General features: G+C 36.7%; 15 protein-coding genes across 15 annotated transcripts; 8 read left to right on the top strand and 7 right to left on the bottom strand.

Annotated features, from left to right (window-relative positions):
* Window positions 1–49: 49 nt before the first annotated feature.
* Window positions 50–2,109, top strand: C9374_006267 (uncharacterized protein; the record flags this gene model as incomplete). Its single annotated transcript, XM_044696108.1, has 6 exons — window positions 50–286; window positions 453–534; window positions 665–1,036; window positions 1,107–1,521; window positions 1,642–1,915; window positions 2,092–2,109. 6 exons carry the CDS (start codon window positions 50–52, stop codon window positions 2,107–2,109), a joined length of 1,398 nt encoding a protein of 465 aa, XP_044546958.1.
* A 127-nt stretch (window positions 2,110–2,236) lies between these two features.
* C9374_006268 (uncharacterized protein) lies at window positions 2,237–2,683 on the top strand (the record flags this gene model as incomplete). Its single annotated transcript, XM_044696109.1, has 1 exon — window positions 2,237–2,683. One exon carries the CDS (start codon window positions 2,237–2,239, stop codon window positions 2,681–2,683), a length of 447 nt encoding a protein of 148 aa, XP_044546959.1.
* Window positions 2,684–2,721: 38 nt separating this feature from the next.
* On the top strand, window positions 2,722–3,072 carry C9374_006269 (uncharacterized protein; the record flags this gene model as incomplete). Its single annotated transcript, XM_044696110.1, has 1 exon — window positions 2,722–3,072. The coding sequence occupies one exon, from the start codon at window positions 2,722–2,724 to the stop codon at window positions 3,070–3,072; it is 351 nt and encodes a 116-aa protein (XP_044546960.1).
* A 428-nt stretch (window positions 3,073–3,500) lies between these two features.
* C9374_006270 (uncharacterized protein) lies at window positions 3,501–5,684 on the bottom strand (the record flags this gene model as incomplete). Its single annotated transcript, XM_044696112.1, has 3 exons — window positions 3,501–4,369; window positions 4,449–4,883; window positions 4,991–5,684. 3 exons carry the CDS (start codon window positions 5,682–5,684, stop codon window positions 3,501–3,503), a joined length of 1,998 nt encoding a protein of 665 aa, XP_044546961.1.
* A 307-nt stretch (window positions 5,685–5,991) lies between these two features.
* On the top strand, window positions 5,992–7,764 carry C9374_006271 (uncharacterized protein; the record flags this gene model as incomplete). The annotated part of the gene is made up of 1 exon (XM_044696113.1): window positions 5,992–7,764. One exon carries the CDS (start codon window positions 5,992–5,994, stop codon window positions 7,762–7,764), a length of 1,773 nt encoding a protein of 590 aa, XP_044546962.1.
* A 143-nt stretch (window positions 7,765–7,907) lies between these two features.
* Window positions 7,908–8,798, bottom strand: C9374_006272 (uncharacterized protein; the record flags this gene model as incomplete). Its single annotated transcript, XM_044696114.1, has 1 exon — window positions 7,908–8,798. The coding sequence occupies one exon, from the start codon at window positions 8,796–8,798 to the stop codon at window positions 7,908–7,910; it is 891 nt and encodes a 296-aa protein (XP_044546963.1).
* Window positions 8,799–9,154: 356 nt separating this feature from the next.
* Window positions 9,155–11,392, top strand: C9374_006273 (uncharacterized protein; the record flags this gene model as incomplete). The annotated part of the gene is made up of 2 exons (XM_044696115.1): window positions 9,155–9,902; window positions 9,951–11,392. 2 exons carry the CDS (start codon window positions 9,155–9,157, stop codon window positions 11,390–11,392), a joined length of 2,190 nt encoding a protein of 729 aa, XP_044546964.1.
* Window positions 11,393–11,514: 122 nt separating this feature from the next.
* Window positions 11,515–12,540, top strand: C9374_006274 (uncharacterized protein; the record flags this gene model as incomplete). The annotated part of the gene is made up of 2 exons (XM_044696116.1): window positions 11,515–11,949; window positions 12,046–12,540. The coding sequence occupies 2 exons, from the start codon at window positions 11,515–11,517 to the stop codon at window positions 12,538–12,540; spliced, it is 930 nt and encodes a 309-aa protein (XP_044546965.1).
* A 440-nt stretch (window positions 12,541–12,980) lies between these two features.
* C9374_006275 (uncharacterized protein) lies at window positions 12,981–14,916 on the bottom strand (the record flags this gene model as incomplete). The annotated part of the gene is made up of 3 exons (XM_044696117.1): window positions 12,981–14,142; window positions 14,192–14,319; window positions 14,365–14,916. The coding sequence occupies 3 exons, from the start codon at window positions 14,914–14,916 to the stop codon at window positions 12,981–12,983; spliced, it is 1,842 nt and encodes a 613-aa protein (XP_044546966.1).
* A 301-nt stretch (window positions 14,917–15,217) lies between these two features.
* Window positions 15,218–18,793, top strand: C9374_006276 (uncharacterized protein; the record flags this gene model as incomplete). Its single annotated transcript, XM_044696118.1, has 1 exon — window positions 15,218–18,793. One exon carries the CDS (start codon window positions 15,218–15,220, stop codon window positions 18,791–18,793), a length of 3,576 nt encoding a protein of 1,191 aa, XP_044546967.1.
* Window positions 18,794–18,919: 126 nt separating this feature from the next.
* Window positions 18,920–20,071, top strand: C9374_006277 (uncharacterized protein; the record flags this gene model as incomplete). The annotated part of the gene is made up of 3 exons (XM_044696119.1): window positions 18,920–19,171; window positions 19,332–19,575; window positions 19,698–20,071. 3 exons carry the CDS (start codon window positions 18,920–18,922, stop codon window positions 20,069–20,071), a joined length of 870 nt encoding a protein of 289 aa, XP_044546968.1.
* Window positions 20,072–20,250: 179 nt separating this feature from the next.
* Window positions 20,251–22,326, bottom strand: C9374_006278 (uncharacterized protein; the record flags this gene model as incomplete). The annotated part of the gene is made up of 3 exons (XM_044696120.1): window positions 20,251–21,261; window positions 21,394–21,740; window positions 21,903–22,326. The coding sequence occupies 3 exons, from the start codon at window positions 22,324–22,326 to the stop codon at window positions 20,251–20,253; spliced, it is 1,782 nt and encodes a 593-aa protein (XP_044546969.1).
* Window positions 22,327–22,668: 342 nt separating this feature from the next.
* Window positions 22,669–23,493, bottom strand: C9374_006279 (uncharacterized protein; the record flags this gene model as incomplete). Its single annotated transcript, XM_044696121.1, has 1 exon — window positions 22,669–23,493. The coding sequence occupies one exon, from the start codon at window positions 23,491–23,493 to the stop codon at window positions 22,669–22,671; it is 825 nt and encodes a 274-aa protein (XP_044546970.1).
* A 94-nt stretch (window positions 23,494–23,587) lies between these two features.
* On the bottom strand, window positions 23,588–24,457 carry C9374_006280 (uncharacterized protein; the record flags this gene model as incomplete). The annotated part of the gene is made up of 1 exon (XM_044696123.1): window positions 23,588–24,457. One exon carries the CDS (start codon window positions 24,455–24,457, stop codon window positions 23,588–23,590), a length of 870 nt encoding a protein of 289 aa, XP_044546971.1.
* Window positions 24,458–25,287: 830 nt separating this feature from the next.
* On the bottom strand, window positions 25,288–25,932 carry C9374_006281 (uncharacterized protein; the record flags this gene model as incomplete). Its single annotated transcript, XM_044696124.1, has 1 exon — window positions 25,288–25,932. One exon carries the CDS (start codon window positions 25,930–25,932, stop codon window positions 25,288–25,290), a length of 645 nt encoding a protein of 214 aa, XP_044546972.1.
* Between the last annotated feature and the right edge of the window lie 91 nt (window positions 25,933–26,023).

The following is a 26,023-nucleotide window of genomic DNA, read 5'->3' on the forward strand; positions in this document are numbered from 1 at the left end:
AAATTGACTCGAAATATCAGACATACACACACACACAAACATCATCATCATGTTTCAAACCATTTCACACTCTCAAGATGAAAATCAACCACAATTCGTGGAGATGGAAGAAGAACACGAAGACCTTTCCTTTACGGACATTGGAATTCAACCATACAAATTCATTGAAATTCATGTGACTTCGCACACGATGGATGGTGTCGGAATGCACGCAAAAACTCTGTACCAAATCGAAACACGTGTGAAATCAACAAAAATTGAATTTAGAGCCTCTCGTCGATATCGGGTAAGTTGTTGTGAAGTCAACAAAAATCATTTTATCACACAAATATTATTATTCATAATATAATTATCCGTATGTACTACTGCTCATTCATGTGATGGAATATTAATGCAATATTTAACTGTGTGTACTACTGCACAACACTGGGGTATCATCAATTCTATAAAAGGAATTTTTGAGTTTGTACACACAATGTAAAAAACTACCCTCTTTGATTTCGCTCTCAGACATGCCTGAAAAGAAACCATTCAGTAAGTTTGAGCGCTCAATTGTACAACCAATTACGAGCTAATGTATTCATAATCATTATTGAACATTTAACAATTCATCAAATCATTGTTTTTTTGAAATAATAATATGAATGAATTTTTACACTTAAAGATCGTTTTGACGAAAAGGTCATTCTCGAAAGACAAAGTCAATTTCAAGTCATTCTCAGAGAATTGTTACGATGTGGAGAAATTTTTGTTCAATCGATTTTCAGAGATTTTCTTGGAATTCCACAACAATTTTCACTAATGAATGTTTTAGCATTTCACAAACATCTCTTATACTCAATTTCAGAAATTTCCATGTCGGAAAGACAATTTGAATATGACATTCCCATAGAAGCATGGTATCATGAAGAAGTGAAATTGTGGCTCGCTTCAAAGAAAATGTTAGAATTTGTCGACGTTTTTGATAGGCATCCAGAATGGGACGGAAAAACCATTTGGCAATTTTGTACAAAAGGAGAGGGCGAACGTCTCATTGGTAAGTGTTTCATTCAGTGATGATTTGATTTATTTCAATGTTCCTTGAAATTCTTTTACCATCAATATAGTTGAAACGACAGAAGCATCCACAGAAAAAATTTCTCTTTTCCATCAATTAAGGCAATTAAACACTTTACAAAACCTTCTTCTAGAGAAGAAGAAACATCATCAAAATGGTGATTTCACATTTGACACCACTACTGGGCTTTTTTCGAATGCAAGACCTCAAAAATCTAACAATAATGAACACATTCTATTGGATGAATTTTTCGATACGAGAGACTTGAATTCCACTTCTTACGATCCTGCCAATGGAGATGCATATTTGGAAAATAATTATGAATTTTTGCCTCTCATTGAAAAACAACATTTAACAGAATTGGAAACTAGGAGAGTGAAATGTTGTATGGACAAGTTGAAAAAACTCGAAAGTGAGCTCAACGAAAATTCTTACATGATTCTCTCTCAAAATCTTGTCATTGAGTAAGTATTGAAAAATATCACACTATCATCAATTTAAATCATAACATTTATTAATATTTATTATACATATTTTAATATTATAATTTCAATGTATTAACTCGAAAACTTGAATCAATTTAGAGATCGATTGTTATATTTAAAGTTGAATCCACTGGTTGCCTCTCATTCCGTTTTATATGACACGTCATGTTCAACCATTCAACAACCATTAAGGAAATCATTGAAAAAACAAAAAAACGATACTCCCTTTGTCAATTTAAAACTCGTAATTACTGAACTTTCTGAAAATGCCATTCACCGATTACAACGAACTTTGGCTCACAAATTTGGAAAGGTCAATCAACAATATGGTTTTTTCCACACTGCTCTCGTTTTTGGACCTTTCTACTTGGAGGTACGTTTTGTTAAATTTCAAAATTATTCTTCATGCATTCAACATTTTTTAATTTTTTCAAACTCACTTACTGCGCACTACTTGTATTTAATTTTTTTACAATTTTTAAACAATTACTGAACATATAATTTCCAATCATGTTGATCAATCAACATTTTTAAAAAACCATCTTCCAGTGGGGAGATAGCTCCTAGTGACCATTCGTTCCAAAAGTTCCAGTAAGGCCGTCCTCGCTCATCACATTCACACGTTCCAAGGTCCTCTCGAAATTCAACAAGCCATGTCAATTTGGCTCAAGTCATTGCTCACTGGAATGGTGAAATGCATTACTCGACCGAAAAGTGCAATTGTCAACATTTCGTTCTCGACGTTTTCAAAACATTGGGAATTTCCCACCTGCCACCTGCCACTTCTTCTCTGAAACTCTATTTGGAACGTTTAAAAAACGAAGGTTGTTGTAAAATGGAGCTCTCATTCTCAGAACCCTTAAGAAAATTATTTACTGGAAATCAACAACATCATTATACCATTCAAAAATCGGGCAATCCTCAATGCATGACCATCTCGTTTAAAACACATCAAGAATTGGATCAATTTTATTGGACCATTCATGAAAAACTTCCTTCGTATTTCCAAAGTGAGGAAGGACAAAGTGATTTGGAATTGTTACGAGCGTTCGATCGAGCGTTTTGGTTACGAGTGGCATCGAGTGAGAAACGACGTGACGAATCGTGTCTACCTCTGAGAAGAAAAGAAATCATTCTTTAATGAGTTCGAGTAGTAGTAATAGTAGTAGTAGCACGATCATGTTGTCATCGACTACTCATCCTCTCGATCGAAATGGAGAATATGAGATTTTGTGTCCATTTCACATGTCTTCTTTGAGAAATGGATCTACATTTGTGGAGCATGAGCGAGACCATGTGGTTGAGAATGAGTTGATGATACATCATGGTGGAGTGGATGCTTCAACATCTCATTCGGCTTCTACCATGAGTTCATCAACGAATCATTCATGGCTTGCAGTATTTGAGGAAGAGGATTATCATTTTGGAGAACATTATGTGGTCAAGAGACCCTTAGATCGAGAGGAATTATTGGGATTGGGCGGAGAAAATCAAGATCCTTCTTCAGAATTTGTCGATATTGTCATGTAATGTTGAGTGGCACCTTTGAAGACTTTTGAATTCATGAACCTACTACGAGAGAACATGATTAGAATATAAAAACCTGTCACTTAGAAATAATTGTTTGGAAACATTCAATGGAAGACATTGAACAAAGTAACATGATGACATTCATGTATAGAATACATTGTATTTGATACACTATTACTGCTTTCTTTTCTTTTGAGCTGGACATTGTGACTCAAACTCTTCCAGTTGCTTTAACAATTGTAATAACTGTTCTCGGTTTTGTGCGGTGCTTTTGTGCGATCTCAAGTTCTTAGTTATAACAAGTGTATGGGGAGAACCTCTCCTATCAGTCGAAAAATCAACATCTCTTGTGGCAGCTGACACATTTGACTGAACATGCTTCCGGTTACGCTCTTGACTGGAAAAGCGAAGAACCATTTCGTTGCTATTCAGGAATGATTGTACCTCAGCACACCTGTACATGTACAATTAAGTTTCACATTGAGACTGTAGGAGGCCTGAGGAACGGAGGGAGAGGTTTCTGCTTTGAGATCGTCAATACACATGTTCAACAAATGCACCAACTTGTCATTTTCAAAGAATTTCGTGTTAAAGCTCTGGCCAAGTTTCAATAACGTGGATCCAAGATCACTTAATTGTTTTTTGTTTTGTTGATAGCTATTCTCTACATTTTGTGCGACTATTTCAATCCCCTTATTGTGATCAATTGTCAAGAACATGTGAAATAGTGCCTGTGCTTCTTTGATCCATGTCTTTTTTTCAGCCACATAGTTCAATCGATTGGACATGAATTTGTCGAATAAATATTGTGCAGCTGGATTCCCTTCTTCCTTAATGGAGTGAACAAGTCCACCCAAAGATTCCATGTCGGCAGGTAATTTCATTTCATTCACATAGCGTTTCACCTTCTCCAACCCAAAATATGTACAACATCTCATAATAAATAAAATTTTCTCCTTTGATAATTCTTGTTGATACCGGTAACCGTGCGTTAACATTTTACAAGAGGTTTTCACTAGACGAACATCATTTAGAGACTGAATCATGTAAAATAATTCGTTCATGTCCACATCCCTTCCTTTTTTGGCGATTAACCGGTTCAATAGTGAAATATATTTTGGCCTCAATTCTTCTTTCGTTGTCGATTGCTCCACTTCCCATTTCTTAATTAGGTTTAACATTTGATGAAACGCCTCACGATTATCCATATCCAGTATCATATTGAAAGCAGCCTTCTCTGGCCACAGAATGATCACTGCTTGATGATACCTTCGTTCCATTGTTGCTCCTTCATTGCCTGTTTCATAAAAAGGTAATGCCAAAGGTAATGTCAACGTTCAATGATTGCCAATTCTTAAATTGTCACATTCACTTACCTGTTGCTTCTTCCACACTTTCACCATCAGCCTCTAACTCTTTCCATACATCCCTTGGAAATATTTCTTTATCAGCAATTCCAACAGATCTCAGATTCGTATTCACCTTGTTGTCCATTCCCACACAATGCGTCAATGATAGAGTCACATCGTACACTTCATCCATTTCGAAATCTCCACCACCATAATAGCTGTAACCACTACAAGAAGCAGAGCCAGACTCTACTTTCTTTACAATACCAAGTGCACAACCGACCAGTTGCCCGTCTCTGTTGGCATTGGTGATTGCAGAAACAATAGCTTCATCGCTTCCCTTTAAGACATCAAAAGAGAGTCCTGCTTGTGTGTATTCATGTTCCAACATGTACAAGATTTTTGATTCTCTAAATTCTCCATTATTCCATTTCGTAAATAACTCTTGCAATTGAGGCACAACTTTTCCCTGTTGAGAGGCAGACAAGTGACGATTTCTTTGTAGGCTCAATACATTGTAGACGAGACACAATCGATAGCCAGAGGTGATGGCTTAATACTGTGCTTACAATCTGCATAAAAAGAAGCATAGAATGCACCGAATTGTGAATTGGTTTGAAAATCATAGAGTTGTTCTCGCCCATTGTGTTGAACGACCAATTCTCCTCCTGTATAGATGCAAGGAAATTGAATCACCAGTGTGGCAAACATTCCTTCTTCCTTCTCCGTATCTTTATGGAAATTGAAATGGCCATCCTTTTCATAGAATAATAATTTGTAGAGAGAGGCTTTAATGTCCACTTCGGGAGGTATGCCTAGACCTTTTTTGACCTTACTATTCACCAAATCTTGAACCAATTGTGTCCATTTGGGATTTGTCAATTGAAATTGTGATGGATCTAATTGCCATGTATTTCTAACTTGATCATCATACAGTGTTTGTTCTCCGAGACCATAGGGAGCCTTCCTACACACTTGGATCAAGGTATTGGCTTGTTCATGAGTACAGATCGGCAAAGAAATTGGAATGAATTGATCATCCTTTTTAATCGTTAAGCCAGGAATGACATAGTTCGCTGCCAATTCTCCTCCACAAGAAAAATCACCAACGGTTTCCAGGTTAGAAAAGATGGATACTAATTCACCTCCTATGGAACGTTCTTCTGATGTTGTTGTTGCCGTTTGCGGTTTTTCTTCTTTGGTGCTGCTGCTGTTACTTCCATCGTCATCGGAAATATTAATGACTTCTCGATTTGAAAGCATTTTTTTGTTTGATTTGAACGAATAGCGGTTCATGATTTGGTAGTAGAGGAAAAAGGAAAAATCACGCATAAGGAACAATTATTTTGTCTTTGAAGCTGATCACGAAGTGAAAACAAAAAATATTTGGTGATAGTCGGGATTGAACCGACGACCAATGGCTTATTAGACCAACGCTCTACCGACTGAGCTATATCACCTTCACATTAATATTTTACATGTTGTTTACATATTCATAATGGTTGTGATTGTGATTGTGCTCGAAAGCTTTGATCACTCTTTGGATTTAGTATCACTCCACGTTCAAAAAATGAAGCAATCAAGCAAGATGATTTTTGTGCCCAAACCGACGGCAACCAAGACAGATCCGAGTGCATCACGTGCTACGGCTGCTACTACGGAGGAAGAACCAACCATACCAGTGGATAGTAGAGATGTTATTAAATTAATGATGCAATTTTGTATGGAAAATAATTTAATGGAGACTTTCCGAGCACTAAGCCAAGAAACCGGAATTTCCTGTAATACCATGTTGCCTCATGCACGAAGGAAATTCATTTCATTTATTGAGAAGGGAATGTGGTCCCAAGTATTAGAATTTTTACAACAACCCTATTTAACCTTTTCCAAATCTCTGTTATTTAAATTATATGAACAAATTATTTTGGAATTGATTGAATTAAATGAAGACCAAGTGGCAAGATATTTATTTACAAATGTGAAAATAATTTCTCATGACCTTAGCGTAGAGGAACCATCAAGGTATAAGAAATTGGAACATGTGATTTCTACTTCAAAACATTTTGATGCATTGATTGCTTATGACGGTAAAAGGAAAGAAGATATCCGAATGGAAATTTCTTCATTGTTTCAACAAGAAATTGCTGATGTACCAGCCAGCTCTCTTTTAAACATTATCGGAAATGCCATAGAATTTCAACGTGCACGACAAGGAGAAGATTTTGATCCTAACACATTTGCCTTGTTAGATCATACTATGAAGAAAATTAAAAAGACAGCACGAGTTGCTAAAAAAGAGGAAGCAGTACCATTGGAAGAAAATACACAAGTTTCGCAAGATACTTCTGGAAATGACTTAATATTGCTTGAGAAGCCATACAAAATGATCAAATTTGGAAAAACCACCAAAGTTAATTGTTGTCATTTCATTACAGATTATTTCATTGTTGGAACCACTGATGGATTTGTTGAAATCTATGATTACCTGACTGGAAAGTTGAACAAGGAACTGGCTTTTCAAGCTAGTAATGATCTCATTGTTCATGAAGACTCTGTCACATGCTTCAACACCAAGTTACAACCTAGTGGAATTTTGCTGGCATCTGCATCGTTGGACAAGACCATCCGAATATGGAACATGTTGACAGGAAAGTGCTTATTGAAAATTCCAACAGCGACTGCTGCAACATGTATTTGTTTCTCAGATTATGACAACACCATCATCTCGGGTTATCCAAACGGCTCCATTAAGGTACATGGATTGACTTCTGGAGGAGTTGAATTGAAAGATTTAGGAGGTCATAGATCATTTATCAATTCAATTCTTCAACTGAGTAGTGAAAAGTTATTGTCATGCAGTAGTGATGGATCCATTCGGCTGTGGAATTTAAAATCTCAAGTGTGTGAACGGGTTTACACCATTCACTCCATGAAACGAGGATTGGATGATTCAGAAACTCATACCAATGTGGACCTTCCCATTCATAGCATTGCATTCTACCCAACCTCTCAGGATCACTTGATTGTGTGTTATCAATCTCATTACTTGATTGTGTTGGATTTGAAATCTGGAAAGGAAACATTTAAATTTGTAGCGCCGAAAGAAGGGGATGCCTTTGTGAGTGTCAGGGTGCACGGTCAGTATCTGTACGGAGTGACGGTGACCAATAAGTATTGTCTCTATCAAATACCAGCACAACCATCTGAAACGATTGAAGAAGTGACAGCTCTACGAGTGGACACCATTCAACAACACAAGAAACCAGTGAATGGAATTTTAAAACATCCCTCTGAATCGATTCTTGCAACCTATTCATCGGATGTGGTGTGTCTGTGGAAATAAACTGCTTTAACATTAAGAAATGTCATAAAATGTAATCTGAAATTTCTCATTGTTAGGAGAGATTCCTACAGATTACATAAAACGTATGACAATGTCATTGAGGAAAAAGAAATATGTGAATGCGTCAAAATATTGACTGGCCTTTACTTGGATCCAAAAACAGATATCAGCCATTCTGCAAGATCTTTAATTTCTTGCAAACTCGAGCTATGTCCCATTCCAGTATACGTCTTGAATGTATAATGACTCTCATTACCCTCCAACAAGGACTCGACCACAAACTTTTTACTGCTGGCGCCCCACTCATATTTCACAACGTTATCAGAAGTGCCATGTGCTTGGAAAATGGGTGTTGTTTTGTTCGGCAAATCCTTGCCAACAAAGGTCAAAATTTTCTTTCTATTGGGCATCCATGTGGACAATGCAATAACACCTCCAAGTTTGTACTTGTTTGTAAGTCCATGATACAATGCCACAGAACCTCCTTGAGAGAAGCCTCCAATGATAATACGTGATGGATCCAATCCAAATTCCTGAACTTCTCTCTCGATCAATATATCCACATTCGCAAAACACTTCTCCATACCTGCAATATCTTCAGGTCCGTCCATCGAGAGAGACATTAAATCATACCATGCTGGCATGACATAACCCATATTGAGAGAAACACTCATGGCTGAAGCATTGGGTAATATAAATTTACATGACGCCAGTTCGGGATATGTTTTTTTAATTTTCTGAAAAACGTCGAGCCATCCGGAACCTTGATCGCCCAATCCATGTAAAAAGATGATTGTGGAATCGTGTTTGGCATGAGGTGAAACCTCTACTTGAGTGTACGGAAGTTGGAATTCAACCAATTTTTCAACGTGTTGAGAGTAATACTTTTTCTTGTATTTGAATACAAGTTCATTCTTTTTATGATCATTTAAATTTTCGGGAAAGGTTAAATTATCGAGATAGGATTTCCATTTCTCATCCGAATCGAAATTATGAGAGTGAAAATTTTTCCACGATGATGATGGTGAGGACATTTTTTTTGTAATATTTTTGTAATCCAAGAAAAATTCACAATTCATTGACTCTGATCATTTCTCAAGTTGATGATGTTGAATGAATAAAAACTCATTATTTACCACGATTATCATCAATGATTGTATTTCAACCAAACTATCAAGCAAGTCGAAAAAACAATGCACTGTTTCCAAATATCGAAAAAAAAGTGCTGGGACCATTGCAAGGTTCAAAAACAGATCTGTTTTCGGCCCGAATGAACGAGAGATATCGCGACATTGGTACCCAACCGTCCCTTAACCAATTTCTAAATAAGGAAAAAAAACAAGCAAGAGTTCGTTGCTTGGTTTCCAACCTTAACCACGTTCCAACAAAAATGTCTCAAATTCATCCTGAACTTTTGAATTCCAACCATCCTCCCTCTCATTCACCTCTCCACAACAACAATAACAATAACCCTTCTTCAATAGCCACTCTTCATGATGGAAACTCCCAAACACCTCTCATCCCATCTTCTTCCAAAACGCAAGAACAGAAATTCTGTTCCCAATTCTTACTCGTAAGGCTCATTGAAAAACTTCCATTTTCTGTAAAATTACTCGGTCCTTCCCTTGTACTTGTATTCATTGTTCTTGTATTCTCATGGATCATTGTATCGTTGATAGCGAGAGAGGTTCATTCTTCAGCAACCTTAACTGCTCGTTCCAAATGGACGTTCTTCATATCGGAGCTTGTGTATTGTACATTGCAAGAACGAACGCTCATGACATTTCTAGTGGCCTCCTCTGTTTCTGGGTCCACACTACCTGATGATATGTTCAATCAGTTATTCAATGTAAGAAATCAGACAGATGAGGCTCTAAGAACATTGTTATCATTAACAAATAATGATGTCATACCTTCTTCTCAATACATTGAAACCTTTCCAATCGCATTGAGCAGGGCACGACAGAATTGGACCTCAATGTCGCCCTCTTCTGTCTATGAAAGTATAGCCTTCTTTAACGAATGGAATTCAATGATGATTTCCTCAGTGATTGCATTGAATGCATATATTCAAGATCCATCATATTCTTTGCTACATGGCTCCTTGTATCATTTACTTTACATGAAAGAATTGACAGGTAGGTAACAGTGTTCCTTTCAATGGCTTTTTAACTTTTTGAATTCAGGACAACAACATGCGATTGGAAATATTCGTGTCATGAGGAATTTAACTGAACGACTGCAAGACGAACAAGTCATGATTCAGAATCAAGCGAAATTTTCTTTATTGCAAAGCCAATGGATGGCCTCCAACAATCTGGAGATTTGGAATACGTTCAAGCAAAGTGTCCTTGTTAATAGTTCTTTATTGCTGTCTGAATGGAACAATAATCTAACACAACAAGTGTTAAATATTCAAAATGTTGAAACGCTGACCAAACAACTGACAGAAGCATATATTTCTTCAGTACATCAACGAAATATTGGCCTTTTAGTTCTCTGGATGGTTATGGATCTTTTGATTGTGGTATTTTGCATTTGGATTTCCCTTCAATTTTCTCATTCCATTCAACTGTCATGGAACAATTTACAAGAAATCGTTCGTCGACAAGAGCTATACAAAAGCTTTATTCCTTCTCATGTTCTACTACAATTGGAAGGTAATAATGAGGAGGAGAATGTCGTTGAGGAGACCGAAGTACGTGCCTCAAAAGATGATGTCAAATCGAAAGCTTCCAATACCGAAAGCAGTACCATTGACTCCATTGACATGAAACATCACAACAACAAACCAAATTTAGCAGCTAGATTTGAATTATATCTGGATCGAAAACGAATTTCCATGCTTCAACTCAAATTCAAAGGTATAGAAGAAATTTTAGATTTTATTGGACCCAACGAAATTGTGGAAATACTCAAAGACGTGTTCGAGAGAATTCAATACGCTTCAAAAGCATCTCATGGTCTTCTCGAGTTGTGGAAAGATGACAGTGTCACAATCGTTTTCAATGCCTCCAAAGACCAAGCTCGACATGAACAACGAGCCCTCAAAACATGTATGGAATTGAAATATCGATTGACAGACATGAAAAAATCGAAATGGTTAAGCAATATCAAAGCTCAGTATTTAATTTTAGCCAGTTCTCATTTAGAATTTCAATTCGCTGTTCATTCTCAAGAGTGCTTGTGTGGAAATATTGGATCTGCTGATTTGAGATCTTTCAAAATTTTAGGTTCCATCTATGAAAATCTTTCTCGATTAATTTCTTTTGCAGATCGAATGGAAGTCAAAGTTGTTTGTGAAGAATCCATCAGCAAATTAGCGAGAACTTTTTTTCACACAAGATACATTGGTGAAACTGAATTAATGGAAGAAGGAAATATTGAACAAACGAGTCAAGTATTTGAATTGGGTGCTCCTCTTGATGTCTCTGAAGATGAATGGTTGTATGAATTGGCAAACAAACAAAAGAATGATGAATGGAAGGATTACAATGAAGCGTGTAAGGAATTTTTTGCTCGTAACTACACAGTGGCACTGTCCAAGTTTTTGGAACATTCCATCAAGCATAGAAATGACCTTGCAACTGAAAATATGATTGCTCTATGTCGAAAACATTCCAGATAAACTGTTTGGGGACTTGATTCTTTCTCGGTATTATTGGATATTAATGAATTACGAAGATCTCATTTTTGTTTTAAAAAAATTAAATTAAAATTAAATTGCAATTAAATTAATATTACAAAAAAATGCCTCCCCGTTCCCTAGCTAGGGAAAAGTCATCATCATCGATGAAAGAAGAGGGAACTGCTTCCTCTTCCGATAGCGCTGTTATTATTGAAAAGCAGCAAGAATATATTGAACTGTTAGAACAGGAATTGAAATCATTGAAACAACATTTTGATCGAACGATGGAGAAAATTTTCTCAAATCCAGTGTTTGCTTCTTTAAGGATGAATGGTGGATCGTCATCATCATCCACAACAAGAGGAACAACAAACGAGAAAAAAAAGAGAACAAGGGATAAAAGTCGTGAAGAGGAATCGGAAGTATCTGGAAGTGATGAAAGTAGTGGAGAGGAGCAACAACAAGAAACTTCACTCCGAAAACCTAGGCAGAAAAAATCCTCATTGATGGATTTGGAGAGCGATGAGGAAACCACAGTTGATAATATTTTTCAAATGGTACGCAAGAATGATTTGATCATAATTATTTCATAATCATCATGACTTTTTATTTTTGAATTGTGGATGAACGGCTGAAATTCAAATACTTTTTAGGATTTTTGGAATCAACAAGTCTCGCGAATGATCAAGACGAAAAAATCCAAATTACCAAAGGTACCAACTCCTAAAGAAGGATCTAAATTTACGATTGGCATTGTGGAAGCCAAGAAAACTAAGAAAGCAGCTGTGAAAAAACCATCTGAAACGGAGAATGAGCAAGAGGAAATGATCGAAGCTCTTCCATTACCATATTTCCAAGCACCTGTTACGGTCAGTGAGTCACTTGCAAAACTTTTAGGAGATTCCAAACAGAGAAACTTCAAAAAAGATGAGGTTTACAAATTAGTGTGGCAGTATATGCACAAAAATAATAGATTTGACGAACAACACCATGTACTTTTAAATGATGACCTAAAACTGGCACTTCACATTGAAGACTCTAAGAAAGCCCCACTATCCATTGATGATTTAAATTACTTTGTGATGAGGCAAATTGTTAACGATTCCATCTCAAAAAATACAATAGCATCTTTCCAAATAAAAAATTAAGCAGGTTGATGCTTTGGTCTAATTGAATGTTGAGTTGCTCAACAACATTTTATAATATTCACTGAATTGAGATGTAATTATGTTCCTATCATCATTGCCAATTCCTTCTTTGAAAATATGACATCAGATTCAATGACGTTAAATTCTTCAAGCATTCACTGGGAGCAACATATTTGACCTTTATCGCCAATTTGATTGAGAGACAAATCCAAAGTCAAATTCTTAGAACATTCACAAATTTTTTCTGAAGCCACACCATCATTTCCTTCGGAGAAATGGAGGCTTAAATTCTTGTGATAGGTCCCATTGATAGAAATATTTGCAGTTCATTGTGGAAAAGGATTATTCCAAAGCACTTTCTGGGAGAGAATTGCATTTTGAGTAGCTCAACTACATGTGTGTTTCAAATCATGTGACATGGTAATCAGGATAGATTGATCTCACAAATTTGACGAATTCTCCTCTTCATAATGAGTGTCACTATTGTTTGTAGAATATGAAATTGTAGAAAGTAGGCACCTATTAAGGGTACTGCTTGATGAGTTACTGCCTCCGCTTAGAGTGCTTTCGCTTAGAGTGGGACTTATGGGTCCTGACGTTTTGCTCACAGTGTTGATTAGAAAGGGATAATTTTCTGGCTGAATTTCAATGTCGGCTCGTTCTACTTTTTCTATTCCTGTTTTTACAATGGACAAACTCTCCCACAGTACTGTATTGTTAAACAATATTTCACTTTCTGCTACGCTCAGTGAGCCCTCGACTTTCACAATTTTGTGGTTATCTGTCAAATCCATTTCAGTTGAGTATTGTGTCAAATCCTTCGACAAGTGAATAGTTACTGATCGATCTTTGGCAAATCTAACCACGAGTGAGTTTTTCCTCCGCTGATACACCATTCGGATGCCACTGGAAAAAATAGCTGTCTCATAATCCGGAAATGGATCGTTTTCCATTTGAATGCATTTAAACTCGCTTGATAAATAGATAATTTTTGGTGTTTTGCTCTTGATAGTCTCAATTACATTTCTTGCGTATTCATAGTATTTCTCAACCGATGGAGGCATGTCAATAAATCGAAACTCCTTTCGTTTTGAGGCTTTCTTTTCATACCATATTGTGCTTCCATCTTTTGAAACTATAAACCGCCGTTCTCCATTACAAAATGTTAGATACACAAATCCTGATTCATCAATTTCAATGTTTACGTCATTCTTCTTATGTACGAACGGTTTAATTCGTAGAGTGTTGAATGGAGCTTTTGCTTTATGATCCAAAAGTTGTGAATTCCTAGGCTCGTCATAGAGTGAAGTCGAAGGCGAAGAAATTGCTTTAGGAATTAATTCTCTAAGGAAAGGATGGGATTTCGCCTCAATCAATGAAATTCGCTTGGTTGGGTCTGGATGAAGTAGTAGTCTGATCAAATCTTTGGCGTCTTTCGATACATAATCCGGAATGTCATAATCGAGTGTTCGAATTCTCTCAAATGTTTGAGTTCGTGATTTTTCATCAAAGGGTGTTTCTCCTACAAGAAATGAGTATAATATACATCCTAGTGACCAGTTATCGGCCTTCATACCGTATTTCTTATTATTTACAATCTCACTATTTCCAAAATATGTATCCAACCGAAATGTTTGTTGCATGTACTTACAAAGCCATAAAGTTGGGAGTTCCAAGAATGGTGCTTTGTTCTTCATCTGCACTATCCAGCTTTGTGGAAAGCCCAAAATCTGAAAGTTTGAGAGTTTTATAATCGTTAGTTAGTAGCATGTTAGAAAGCTGCAAATATGGTCGAAAATGATGCTAATATTTCACTGTACATACTTTTAAATCTCTATGAAGTACTCCAAATGATTGCAAGTAAATGAGAGCATTGATAATTTGAATAAAATAGTGCTTTGTCTGTGCTTCGTTGAATCGTGTGTTTTTTCGTAAGAATTTGTACATGTCTCCATTTTCACACCATTCCATCACTAAATAATAGGCATTATAATCTTCAAAATAAAGAAAGAGCTCTACAATATTTTCATGTTTCATATTCATGTGAATCATGACCTCACTATTTAAACGTTCAATATTATACTCGGTCAACAACAATTCCTTGTCTACTTTTTTGATTGCAACTTTTGGTTTGTTGCCATGAATTGAATATCCTAGAAAAACAACACCAAAGGAGCCTTTTCCAAGAACATTGAGTAATTCATAGTCTTTTCTTGTTGCTCCCAAACGCAATTTGTTAGAGTCCAGTCTCATAACGACTGGATCCTTAGAGTCACTTGATGGTGTGTTGTTGTCATCGGAAGATGATGACATTTTGTAATTAGGGTGGTTAGTGATGTTACTATTTGTTTGTTTTAAAACAATATCGTCTGGCATGATTGTTTTGTGATGATGATGATGAATTGCATGTTGTGTTCCGATTCTTGTCTCGCGTGTTCTTGAATGAAAATTCAGTTTGTAATTTTGCAACTGAATTTCTGTAAGTACGGTTATGTACCAAATAAATAAATGATTCCAAGGTCGTTCAGAATATTATCAATATTCTCTTCTTGTTGATTTTGGAATACAAAAGCCTTCTCGATTCCGTAGCTCGAAGAACACGCAAGTGCCAGCAAAGCAAATTTTTTAAAGAGTCGTTGCGTGGCCATGATCAAGCAAGGCTTCTTTGCAAAAAAATATGTCCTTTTCCAGTGGTGGTATTGTTGGCTCTAGCGCCTACGGAGGAGGTGAATTACGAGAACGACAACACGTTACTAGTGTGTTAGGAAGCAGTGGTAGCAGCTCCACTGGAATAGCACCTCATTTACAGAATAGTCGATTTGATGATGTTCAACTGTTTGATGATCGCAGCAATACGGCATCATCAGCTCCTCATCTTCAATCTTATCATCATCAAGGTGGTGGAGTTCATACACAAGCACACTATGATCCTTCACATACCAACACGAATTATAATCAATATTCTAACGTGGTGATGAATGAAAAATTTCAAACCGGATCTTCGTTTCTTTACAACAAGAGAATTGTTCCTATTTTGATTGTGAGCATGATCCCCGTATTAACACTTGCTGGAAAATATAGTTTGTTCGTACTACTCATGGGATTGTTGGGCATGTACACCTTGGACTTTCTTCACCAAAAAGCTTACGCCTTTATAATGTTTTGGGTCTCTCTGTGTTTGTTTTGGGCCAGCATTTACACAACAAGCGCATCTCTACTCTGGATTTCCATCTTTAACATTTTTGTGTTGCTGAATGGAAGCTTATTTGTGATGCTAACGGGATTTTGGGCATCGCTTCAATCTGAGTGGTTCAAAACATTTTCACCAGAATTGGTGTTTGTCACAGAAAGAATGGTCTTTGCAATGCTTCCAGTGGTTACCATTCCTTTAGTAATTTCTGTTGTTGTGGGTCTTGTCGGAATTACAAATGCACCATTTTACTTGGTTGGTGTGTTGTGTTTGTATGCATTCTTGGTTGGAAGAAGAGAGGTATCATCATTCTCAAAGAATAGATATATACAGCATCCGCTCGAATCTAGAATTCTGATTTCAATGATTTTTTTGCTTCCACCAGTTTTTCACATTTTTATTTACCACAACACATTCATGGATAATTTTGCCACTCATCTCTATACTTTGAACGCATTGGTTGCTTTGGCATTGTTATTCATTTCCTCTGATCCAGCAGCATATTTGTGGGCATTTAATGATTCTGCTTATGATATGGTTATTAATCCAGCAAAGGCAAGCAGAGGAGTGAATTTGAAGATTGAAAGCCACAACACTATGAGATATTTTGTTCAGCTTGTTTCTTTGGCGTTGCTCAATCTCTGGATAGAATTTAGAGTCATCTTACCAAGATATCACTATTTAATTCCACTTGGAAGTCCATGGGACAAGATTATTGTCTTTGGAGCATTGAACGCATTGGCCAGCTTTTTGCTATTGGCTATCTACAATCAAAACTACACTGGCCCAAATAAGAGTTCCATGACCAAATCCTTATTGACTATATTCATGGTAGCATCATCATTTTTCGGTGGAATCTTAATTGGTCTTCCTTTCTACTTGATTCCATTTCCAATAGTTGCCATGTTCTTTGGTGTCAGTTATACTTTCGAAAAGAAGATTTACAAATTTTTAATTTTCATTGGATGCGCCATGATTTGTGCTCTTTGGTTTGTTGCTCACCATTTCTGGTTTTTGAATTTCGAATTTGAGCTATCATTCTTGCCATTTACTTGGTCTTTAAGAATGACACACAGTACTATTTTGATCCTATTCCTGCTCGCTGTGTCCATGTTGGCTATTCCATACACTCTACCCACTGATGATGAGACAACTCCAAAAGCGATCGGAACAAAAGAATACTTCTCAGCAGCCCGAAACACAATTTTAATTGTGCAAGTTCTACTATTAGCTCTTTTGGAACAATTATTATATGAGCAATCTGAAGGTTTTTACTCGCCAACTCTTATTATAATTACTACTGGTTTTGGTGTCGCGTTTTGCAAGAGACTCTTCCAACTTAAATTAATCTCAATTGACACCGTTTCTCTGTTGACCTCACTTTACATTTCCAAACTAGCTATTATGCTTTCTCAACAAGGCGTGTACGGAACATATATTAGTGCTGTCTTCTCTACAGTTTCATTTAGTAGAATGTACTATGCTACCATCACTAACGACGGAGACAAAACTTTCAGTGCCAGTCCAGCAACATGTGTTTTCTATATTTTTGCAAGTGGAATTACCTTATTTTTAACACGCAACATTTTGCTTAAAACAGTCATGTCTGTGCTCCTAGATACCAGATTCTATGACATGAATCAAGCACACTTGTTTGGTTTCTTCTGTATTGCTTGGGGAATTGCTATTTTACCACTGTCTGTTAATTACATGAAACATAACTCACTTGTGAAGAGATTTAACGTATTTTTGATATTGATTGGATTGGTTGTTGCTGTTTTGCAGCCAAGTCTTGCCTTCTTCTCATTCAGTGATATTAGCAGCTCTTCTCTATCAGGTACAGCAGGATTTGCAGGTGATTTCAACTCACTTGAAAAAACTTCTGAATCGCTCTCTGATTTTATTCCTTGGATTGTTATTATTACCTTGGTTGTTCTCTTCAGTCTAGACATTATTTCTTTGGGAGAAAGATCTAACATTGTGATCAGAATTGCATTCTTTGTGTTGGTGGCTATTGGATTTTCGATTAGCTTCTCAGGCCTCTATCTCTATTACACTAGAATTTGGACTCACTTGACAGTTTTAATTACCATGGTGATTGCTGCGCTAGTGATTTATACGACTCACTTCCCTCTCAATCACTCCTATCAACCATCCTTATTTTTATTTGCTGCTTTTGTTATTACTCTTCCAGTCACCTATTTGTCCATTTACATTGACGAAGAGTCTCTCAAACAAAAGAACAGCTTCCTTAAGGCTGAGTCACTACATCCAAATACTTATTCATTTGTTTTGACAGAGCTCACAAAGAGCGCTAGAATTGCAATCCTGGGCTTGTATTGCGCCTTGTCAGCTCTTATTGCAATTCTGATCAAATTCAAGCTCATTGGATATCCTCTAATCAGAATTAGAAAATCCAACAAGGTACTGAATGTGAGGAATGACAATGAAAGCGCCTCTCAAACAATTGATCCTTATCTATCAGTTCCAGGATCTGACGAGTTATCAGTTGTCAACAATGGTGCTACAGTGGCTTGCTTTGTGTTGTGTATTGCATTGACTACTTGGTTAAATCCAGACCGATATGAAGCTTACTTGCTATTCTGCTGCATTTTCTTACTTCTCAACAGAGACAGCCAACTATTGTCTGAATTCAAAGATAGTTTGAGATTTATTGTTGTGTTGCTTGCAATGGAAGTTTGCATGGCCATGTTCTTCATGATTGACTCTATTCTTTTCTTCAGCACATCAGCAACTTCTCCAAGCTATACATTTGATGGAATGATTTCACAGTATGCACTCAAATTCCTTCTCTTGATCCTAACATTACCAAGTCATATTCTATTCATTAGATTCCTTATGAGGTTGAACAAACCAAACACTAGACCAATTTTAATATCACTTCCATTCAGTCTTCTCTCTGCCATTCTCACCATTGCCTTCTCTCTCTACTTGGATAACTTCTACAGCTTGATTTACATTACTGTCAGTGCCGTTGGTGCCTCCATTTTGCAAGCCATGATTTCTGCTCAATACGTGAGAGAACAAGTCATTCTTCTCTAAACATTTAGAAAAACTGTTTGTCAATAAACAGGCAACCTGTCACCTTAATTTCCATCCATGAATCGTGGTCCAACTTTCGTTGTTTCTCAGCTTGTGAATGTTGTGTTGGTCGAGCTGTGAATAAAAATGTCTTCAACGAAGGAAGTACTACTGCAATGGAAGGCTTATCTTTCTCATCAGCTGAACGCTGCATGGACACAAGTGAAAACACATCCTGCCTATGATTATATGGATCGGAGGATCTATCGAGAACATGTGCTGCCGTTCTATTCCGAACACATTGAAAGCCATCTATCTCCGACTTGGATTCATAACGCAACCATTGCAGCATCCACTTTGTTAATCTATGGAATAGGAAGAAGAATTTACAAGACAGGAGTATGTTTGAAGTAGTGTATTGATCATGATTTTATCAACAAGATCGTGATTCCAAAATGAAAATTTGAATAATTAATTATTTACTTGATTTGGAAAATTATGAAAATTCATGATGAACTCATTTAATAATAATAATTGAATCAATTCCCGTGCCAAATAGTTCATGAGAATTAAATCCAATGCCCAACTCACAGAAAAAGATTTCTCCTCTCACAGAAAGCTTATTGGACGCGTGCCTCATGTTGGCGATAGCGACAATTTCCGAATCATTCATTTTCCACCCTTGTTGAGTCCAATTTATTCGTTACTTCCCATGAAAAAGAAGAAATCTCTGAGTGAGGAAACCATTCATGTTCGGTTGGCTGGTATTGATGCTCCTGAATGTGCTCACTTTGGAATGCCAGGTAGGTGGTTCTCATGTTTCACATAATAGAGACCAACATGAATGTCTTTTTAACATAACATTAACTTACCTATGATCATGGATGAAACAAATTTGAATTTCCTAAATTATGAAATTTAAAAGGTCAACCCTATGGAGAGCATGTGAAAGAATGGCTCACCAAATTTCTCCTTAATTCCAAAGTCCAAGTGTATTTATTGAAAAAAGATCAATATGGAAGAGCTGTAGGTTCGGTGTATGTCAGAAAATGGTGGTACTATTTGTGGATGAGACGACTCAATGTGAGTGAATACATGTTAAAAAAAGGATATGCCGTATGTTATGAAGGAGAAGGAGAAGTCTATATTGAGGGTTCAATCGATAAGAACAAAAAGTATAAAATGTATTACAAGGCATTGGAGGAACGAGCGAAACGATCCAAGAAGGGAATGTGGGCCAAAGCCAGCACAAGTGAATCTCCCAAAGACTACAAACGAAGAATGAAAAAGGAGCAGTGAGAGTTGAAGATTGAGGCATGGAAATGTGAATGGGAATTATGAGTCATATATAATAACTATTTATTGTTTCAAGGATATACAAATTTCACACAAACTATTTTGGTGATGCAACTCTAGAGATTAGTGTAAACCGGTTTCTGATTCAATGAATTTTTTGTAAGTGAAATCATGAAGGCCAATTACTTGTAAATTTGGATTCTACCATGTCCATAGTCAGCGACCAATAATTCACCAGCCCACTCATTCACACACATGCCATATGGGAAATTTTGTTGATCTCCTTCGAAAGTGCTCAACAATTTTCCATCCGAGCTGAAGGTCTTGATTTTGTGAGTACTATATTCGCTAACAATGACATTTCCAGACGTTCTATCAACGGTGACACCTCTTGGATGAAACACTTCATGATTCCCATTCACAAATGTAACATGTGATCCATCATTTCTCGACACGACCTGAATTCGATTATTCCAACATTCAGCAACGACTAAATTCCCATTCGAATCGACATCGATATCGTGTGGACCATAAAATTGACCCTTATTCTGACCATATCTTCCCAACTGCGCTTTGAACACTCCATTCGCAGCATCTAGAACTTGAATTCTATTATTTTCAAAATCACACACATAGATCAATCCATGATTCACAGCAACTCCTAGAGGAATATCAAATTGATTCACAGCTCTACCCTTAGTTCCACAAGTCCAAACACATGTTGCAATTTCATCGTCACTCTTTCTATTCTTCTTTTTAATATTCTCAATATTCAATTGATATTTACGAACGGTGTCATCACTGAGTGAAATGACCACAAATGTTTTTCCACTACAGGAGTTACTTGCACTTCTAGGAGAAGAGACTTGTTCCATCATTCCAGAATCTACAACATTGGCTAGATCATAACACACGGCAATATAACGAGGAGTGCTTGGTGTTTCAAAAAACGCCTTAAATTCCTTACTTTCCAAATCATAAATGGTAATTCGATTATGTTCATAATCTGTGACGAGAATGAGTTGATTTTTGTAATCGATGCGGACATCACTGACGCCTAAACCAACTTCAATAAAGGAATGGAAGGAAAAGTTTGGAGCGACGGAATGTGATTGTTTTTTCTTGGAAATGAATGTTCTTGGAGATTTGAGAGAGGTGTTCGTGGTCAAGGCAGACTCATCCAACATGGTGTTCTATTTTGTGAAATGTAGAGTTGTTGTAAGATGTTTGTTAACAACAACAACATATTCGACATTTGAAAAAATTACAAAATGACACAACCATCATTGATATCACAACCCCATCATTATCAGGATATAACTTACTTTTCGAGCTGCTGTTGGAGACATGACTTTCCAAAAATTAGAAACATAGGTCATGACAATTCTCTCATCAATTGCCAATCCGTTCAATAAATCATTGGCATTTAACAATTTTGGAATGTTTAAACATTTTTCAGCAATTTCAAAACTCGTTTCCAATGATTGTTTTGGATCTTTCAATTCAGTTTGAGCTTTGAAATCAATCAATTGTGGATTATAGGAATGAATGAGAGCACAAAATGCAAGACCGTCCTGAAATGACTTTCCAAAATCCACAATATTCACCAATGGAGAATAATTTTTAGTTTGTTTTTGACACCAATAGAGAAGAGCATCTTCACCACTTCTTCCTAAAGTGTCAGATGTCAAGGGGAGTAGGAACATAACGATAGGAATTCAAAAAGGGAATCGGAGTGGTATTCATGATGATCGCCAATGATGATCAAGATGTGAAATATTTCACACACAACAAAATTGATCAATTTTTCAATCATGACAAATTTAACACTTACCATCTTCAGAAATTTCTTTAATATCAAATCTCAAAATAAATTGCCAAAGTAATCCCAACACGTGTGTTTCCGATTTATGAAACACAGTCTCTGCAGAATATTTAATACAATTTGCATTTTGTTTTTCTAAATAATCATTCATTTGATTGATGACTTTTTGTAAATTATCCATCATGTGAAAATCGGTTTTTGGTGTCGGATTGTAGGTGAATGAAGAATCTTGTGAAAGAATTTTGTAGAGATTGCACAAAATGACACCACTTTTCACATCTTCGAAAAGATCAGAAACGGAGAGATCTTTGGTTTGAGGATTTTCTTTCAATCGGGAATTGATCCATTGAGAGAAGGTGGCGGCATCTTTGGAGACGTCGTTGGTGGTGTGTTGTTTGAGAAGATGGGGTGGTTGTTGATGTTGTGAAGACATTTTTTTTTTGGAGAGTTTGTAATGTCAGTTGTCATTACACCCAACTGATTTGGGAACCTCAAATCCAGCAATCGTCAAAGATACAGCATGGTTATTGCAAACAGCAGAACAGAAATTCATTTACATCTCAAATCTCTTCATCGTTTCTACAGTGATTTTTTCAAATAATTAAAATGATCCTCGATATATGTCGTCAAGTCTGTAAATTGTGTATTGAGGCTACATGAGTTGTGATCGAGTCGCTTTCGGACAAAACAAACACGATGAGACTATTGAATTCTAATTTACATTGTTTTACATTCTAAACATTACATGGCACCATCACAGGGCAACATCAAAACTTCAAGCTTTGAAAGCATCATCAGGAATAAGGAAGTCCTTGGAGCTCATCATGTCATACTTTTTAAGGAATCGCTGAAAACGCTCTGCAAGATGGGTCTTCTTTTCAAATGCAATGAATTCTTCTGGATGTACATAGAATGAGAAGGCAAAAATTCTATAAACTCTTCGACAAAGTGTCTTGATTTCTTTCATGGCCTTCTTAGAGATGCTTGTTCTTGATGGAAATAATTTGGGATCATTCAAAACACTTGTTGATTGTGTATGAATGTGGACCATATAATCAATGGCTGGAACAGATTCTGGTGGAGAAAAAACAGGACATAAATACATGAGTTCTTCATTGCTGTTCGGATTGTTCAGCATGCTCGATGATATTTTCATTTCGGGTTGTGTTTCTTTTGTACAGACATCCTTGTGGGCGAGAATGAACAAATTGATCTCCAACATGAATTGTCTCATGTGTTCATAAATCCAAACGTCCTTATCCACAGCAGGTTCTCCTGAGCTCGATGTGTTTTCATCTCCATCACCCTCCTCACCCTTTCCACCAACTTTCGGAATGGATATAATTCTCTTCACCTTTTTACTGCTCTTTCTGATTTGTTTTTGAATAATTTCTTGTACCACCAATGGATTATCAAAATCATCATTGGTATCCTCATTTTCTGTTTTATCGCTACTACTACTAGATTTACTTGGAGAAGATGGGATCAATACACCCGATGTTGTTGTTGATGATGATGATGATTCATTCTTCTCCCAGACAAATAATTCCTTCTTTTTCGTTCCGGGTCGGTTACGTCTCAACACGAGTGTTTCCGTCATTTTTTTTTTCAATTTTTTTAAAATAGTTGATTTTAATTTTCATTAACACAAAGTCATAAAGTTCCAGTCCTGGTGCATACACAAAGGAATGAATTTATTTTCTAACCAATGGAATGGATTTCTTTGGAATTTCCAAAGGTCTCAACATCTTTTTAGGTTTCTGAATTTTTTTCTGTTTGCAACTAGACAACCATGGAAAGAGTTCTCTTCTTTGAGAGCGATCAACGTTTGACAATTGAGGTGAGAGGATTCCAAGTTCAGGTTCTTTGTCTTTTTCCTTTGATCCAATCAAAGGATTTTCAAGAAGAGAACTTGTTTCATTGTGTAAAATTTGAGATTGGTCTGGACTTGGAGTCGTCTCTTGTTGTTGTGTTGCTGATGGAATTGAAACATCCAATGAATCAACCTCAACATGCTTTCCAAAATTGGTAATAATAAAATTATTTTCACAATCAGATAAATTACAAGTAGTTGGTACATGTGGAAGAATTGGATTCCAGATGTAGATACTTCCTTTCTCTCCTTCATGGACCGATCTTCTCCACTCTTCTTCTTGATGAAACGATTGAATATTCGTTGAAGTTGAAAGAGTTGAAATTCTCGTCAGTGGTTTCCATTCATCATCTTGAGAAGAATATTGTCCACTGTTACAACGACATGTTGAATGGTGATTTCGACACGATGGACAACCACACATGACATGCTCCAGAGTTTGTAATGAAATTTCTGGAAACCATTGTTGGTCATCCCATTCATCCAGATTTTCATGCTGCTTTGAGGCTGGTTTTTCTGGAGGTTGATTGGTAGTTTTGGGTGCTTCTTTTGAGAAGGTGATTGAACGAGACTTGTATCTTTGACTACAACCTCTGATGGACTTCATGAATGAATTATTCTTAATGGTGGTCTTCATCGAAAAGTATTTGGAAGAAGGAGTGTCTTCATCCTTATGGACATGGGGTTCCATAGGTTTACGTTTCATGGAAGAAAGCTAAAGACTCCAGGACATGTCTTTCAATGGTTCCAAAACGTTTTTCAAACTTGTTCCAGTTGTGGTCGAGTTAGTTGTAATTGTTCTTGTTGCAGTGGACATGGATGTCGTGGTTTTGGTGTGTCTAGATACTGTTGAATAGATCAATGTATACAAATATTGAATTGTTTTTTAAATGGTGAATGTGGATATGAGAAGGCTCTGAAATGTTATATCCACGTTCTATGGAGTGAACCTAAATGTAAAAAGTGAGAGACACCCAACTCTTTGAGCATGCTGCAGAAATTAAATAAGGAAAGTTGTATTGGCTGTTTCAGCAATTTGTCATGATATCAACACAGTGATCAATGTCAACTTGACAATTGTCAAGGAACCATCTCAGATGGACAGTTGGAAAGATGGTGTGTCCAATATACACAAGATTAGAATGGAATTTCAAATTCTCGATTGGTGTTGCATCTGCTGAGAGTTTAAATATTTACAATTTTGGCCAACATTTTTATTTCTTTAATTGTTCTTCAAAAATGTAAAAGGAACACCAGAGATTCAGGTATCAGATGATGATCTTTGGAATATCTCTGATTGGAGTCGTCACTCTGTTGATTTCGATTGATTGATGATTGGATCTGAATCAAGGCAATTTGTCTTTTGAACAACAATCTTCTGATAATTGAGATGCATCAACTTCATGACAGTCATGAGTCTGTCTTTTCCATCAAAGATTTCAAGAGAGATTGTGAATTGAATGTCTGACTTGGTTGTGTTGCTGATGAGTGAAATCAATAACCTCAGCTTTCAATGATTAATCAAGTTTCATTCACAGCATAACTTGCTGGAACGTGTGGAAGAATAGGATTCAAGAAGGAGGTACATCCTTCTTCTTCACGAACTTGATCCGATCTTCTTAAATCAAGTTCTTGTTGAATATTGGTCGACGTCGAAAGTGATGAAATTCTCGTGAGTGGTTTCCAATCACTACCAAGATGATGATCCTCCTGACAAACATAATGTCCACTATAGCTACAACTATTACCACAAGTTGTTGCTTGGGGATATCGACATGAGGAACAACCACACCTCACTTGCTCCAGAGTTTTCCATGAAATTTCTGGAAACCAATAAAGATCATCATCTTCATTGCTGAGATTCAAAGCCTTTGATGAAGACTCATGATCTCGTGGATTCAGATCATGGATCGACAAATGGGTCGTAGTGGTGGTCATGAACGAAAAGTATTTGGAAGGAAGGGAATGAGAATTGGAAGAACAAGCCTCACTCCATGCAAAGGCTTCATCCTCTTGGAAATTGGGCTCGACAGGTTTTCGTTTCATGGAGGAAAGTAAAAGACTCCAGGACATGTCTTTCAATGGTTCCATGTGGTCCATATATTTTCGAGTCGAAGAAGTGGTCGAGTTGGTTGTTGTTGTTGTTGTTAAGGAAATGGATGACATGTTGTTCAAAGGAAAAGGAGAGACTGTGGAAATGGTCAACTCGATTGAGTGTTGGATTGTTTTTTAAATTGTGTGGAGTAGCACCTTTGAG

The sequence above is a fragment of the Naegleria lovaniensis genome, assembly GCF_003324165.1.
Source record: "Naegleria lovaniensis strain ATCC 30569 chromosome Unknown tig027, whole genome shotgun sequence".
Lineage (NCBI taxonomy): Eukaryota > Heterolobosea > Eutetramitea > Acrasida > Naegleriidae > Naegleria > Naegleria lovaniensis.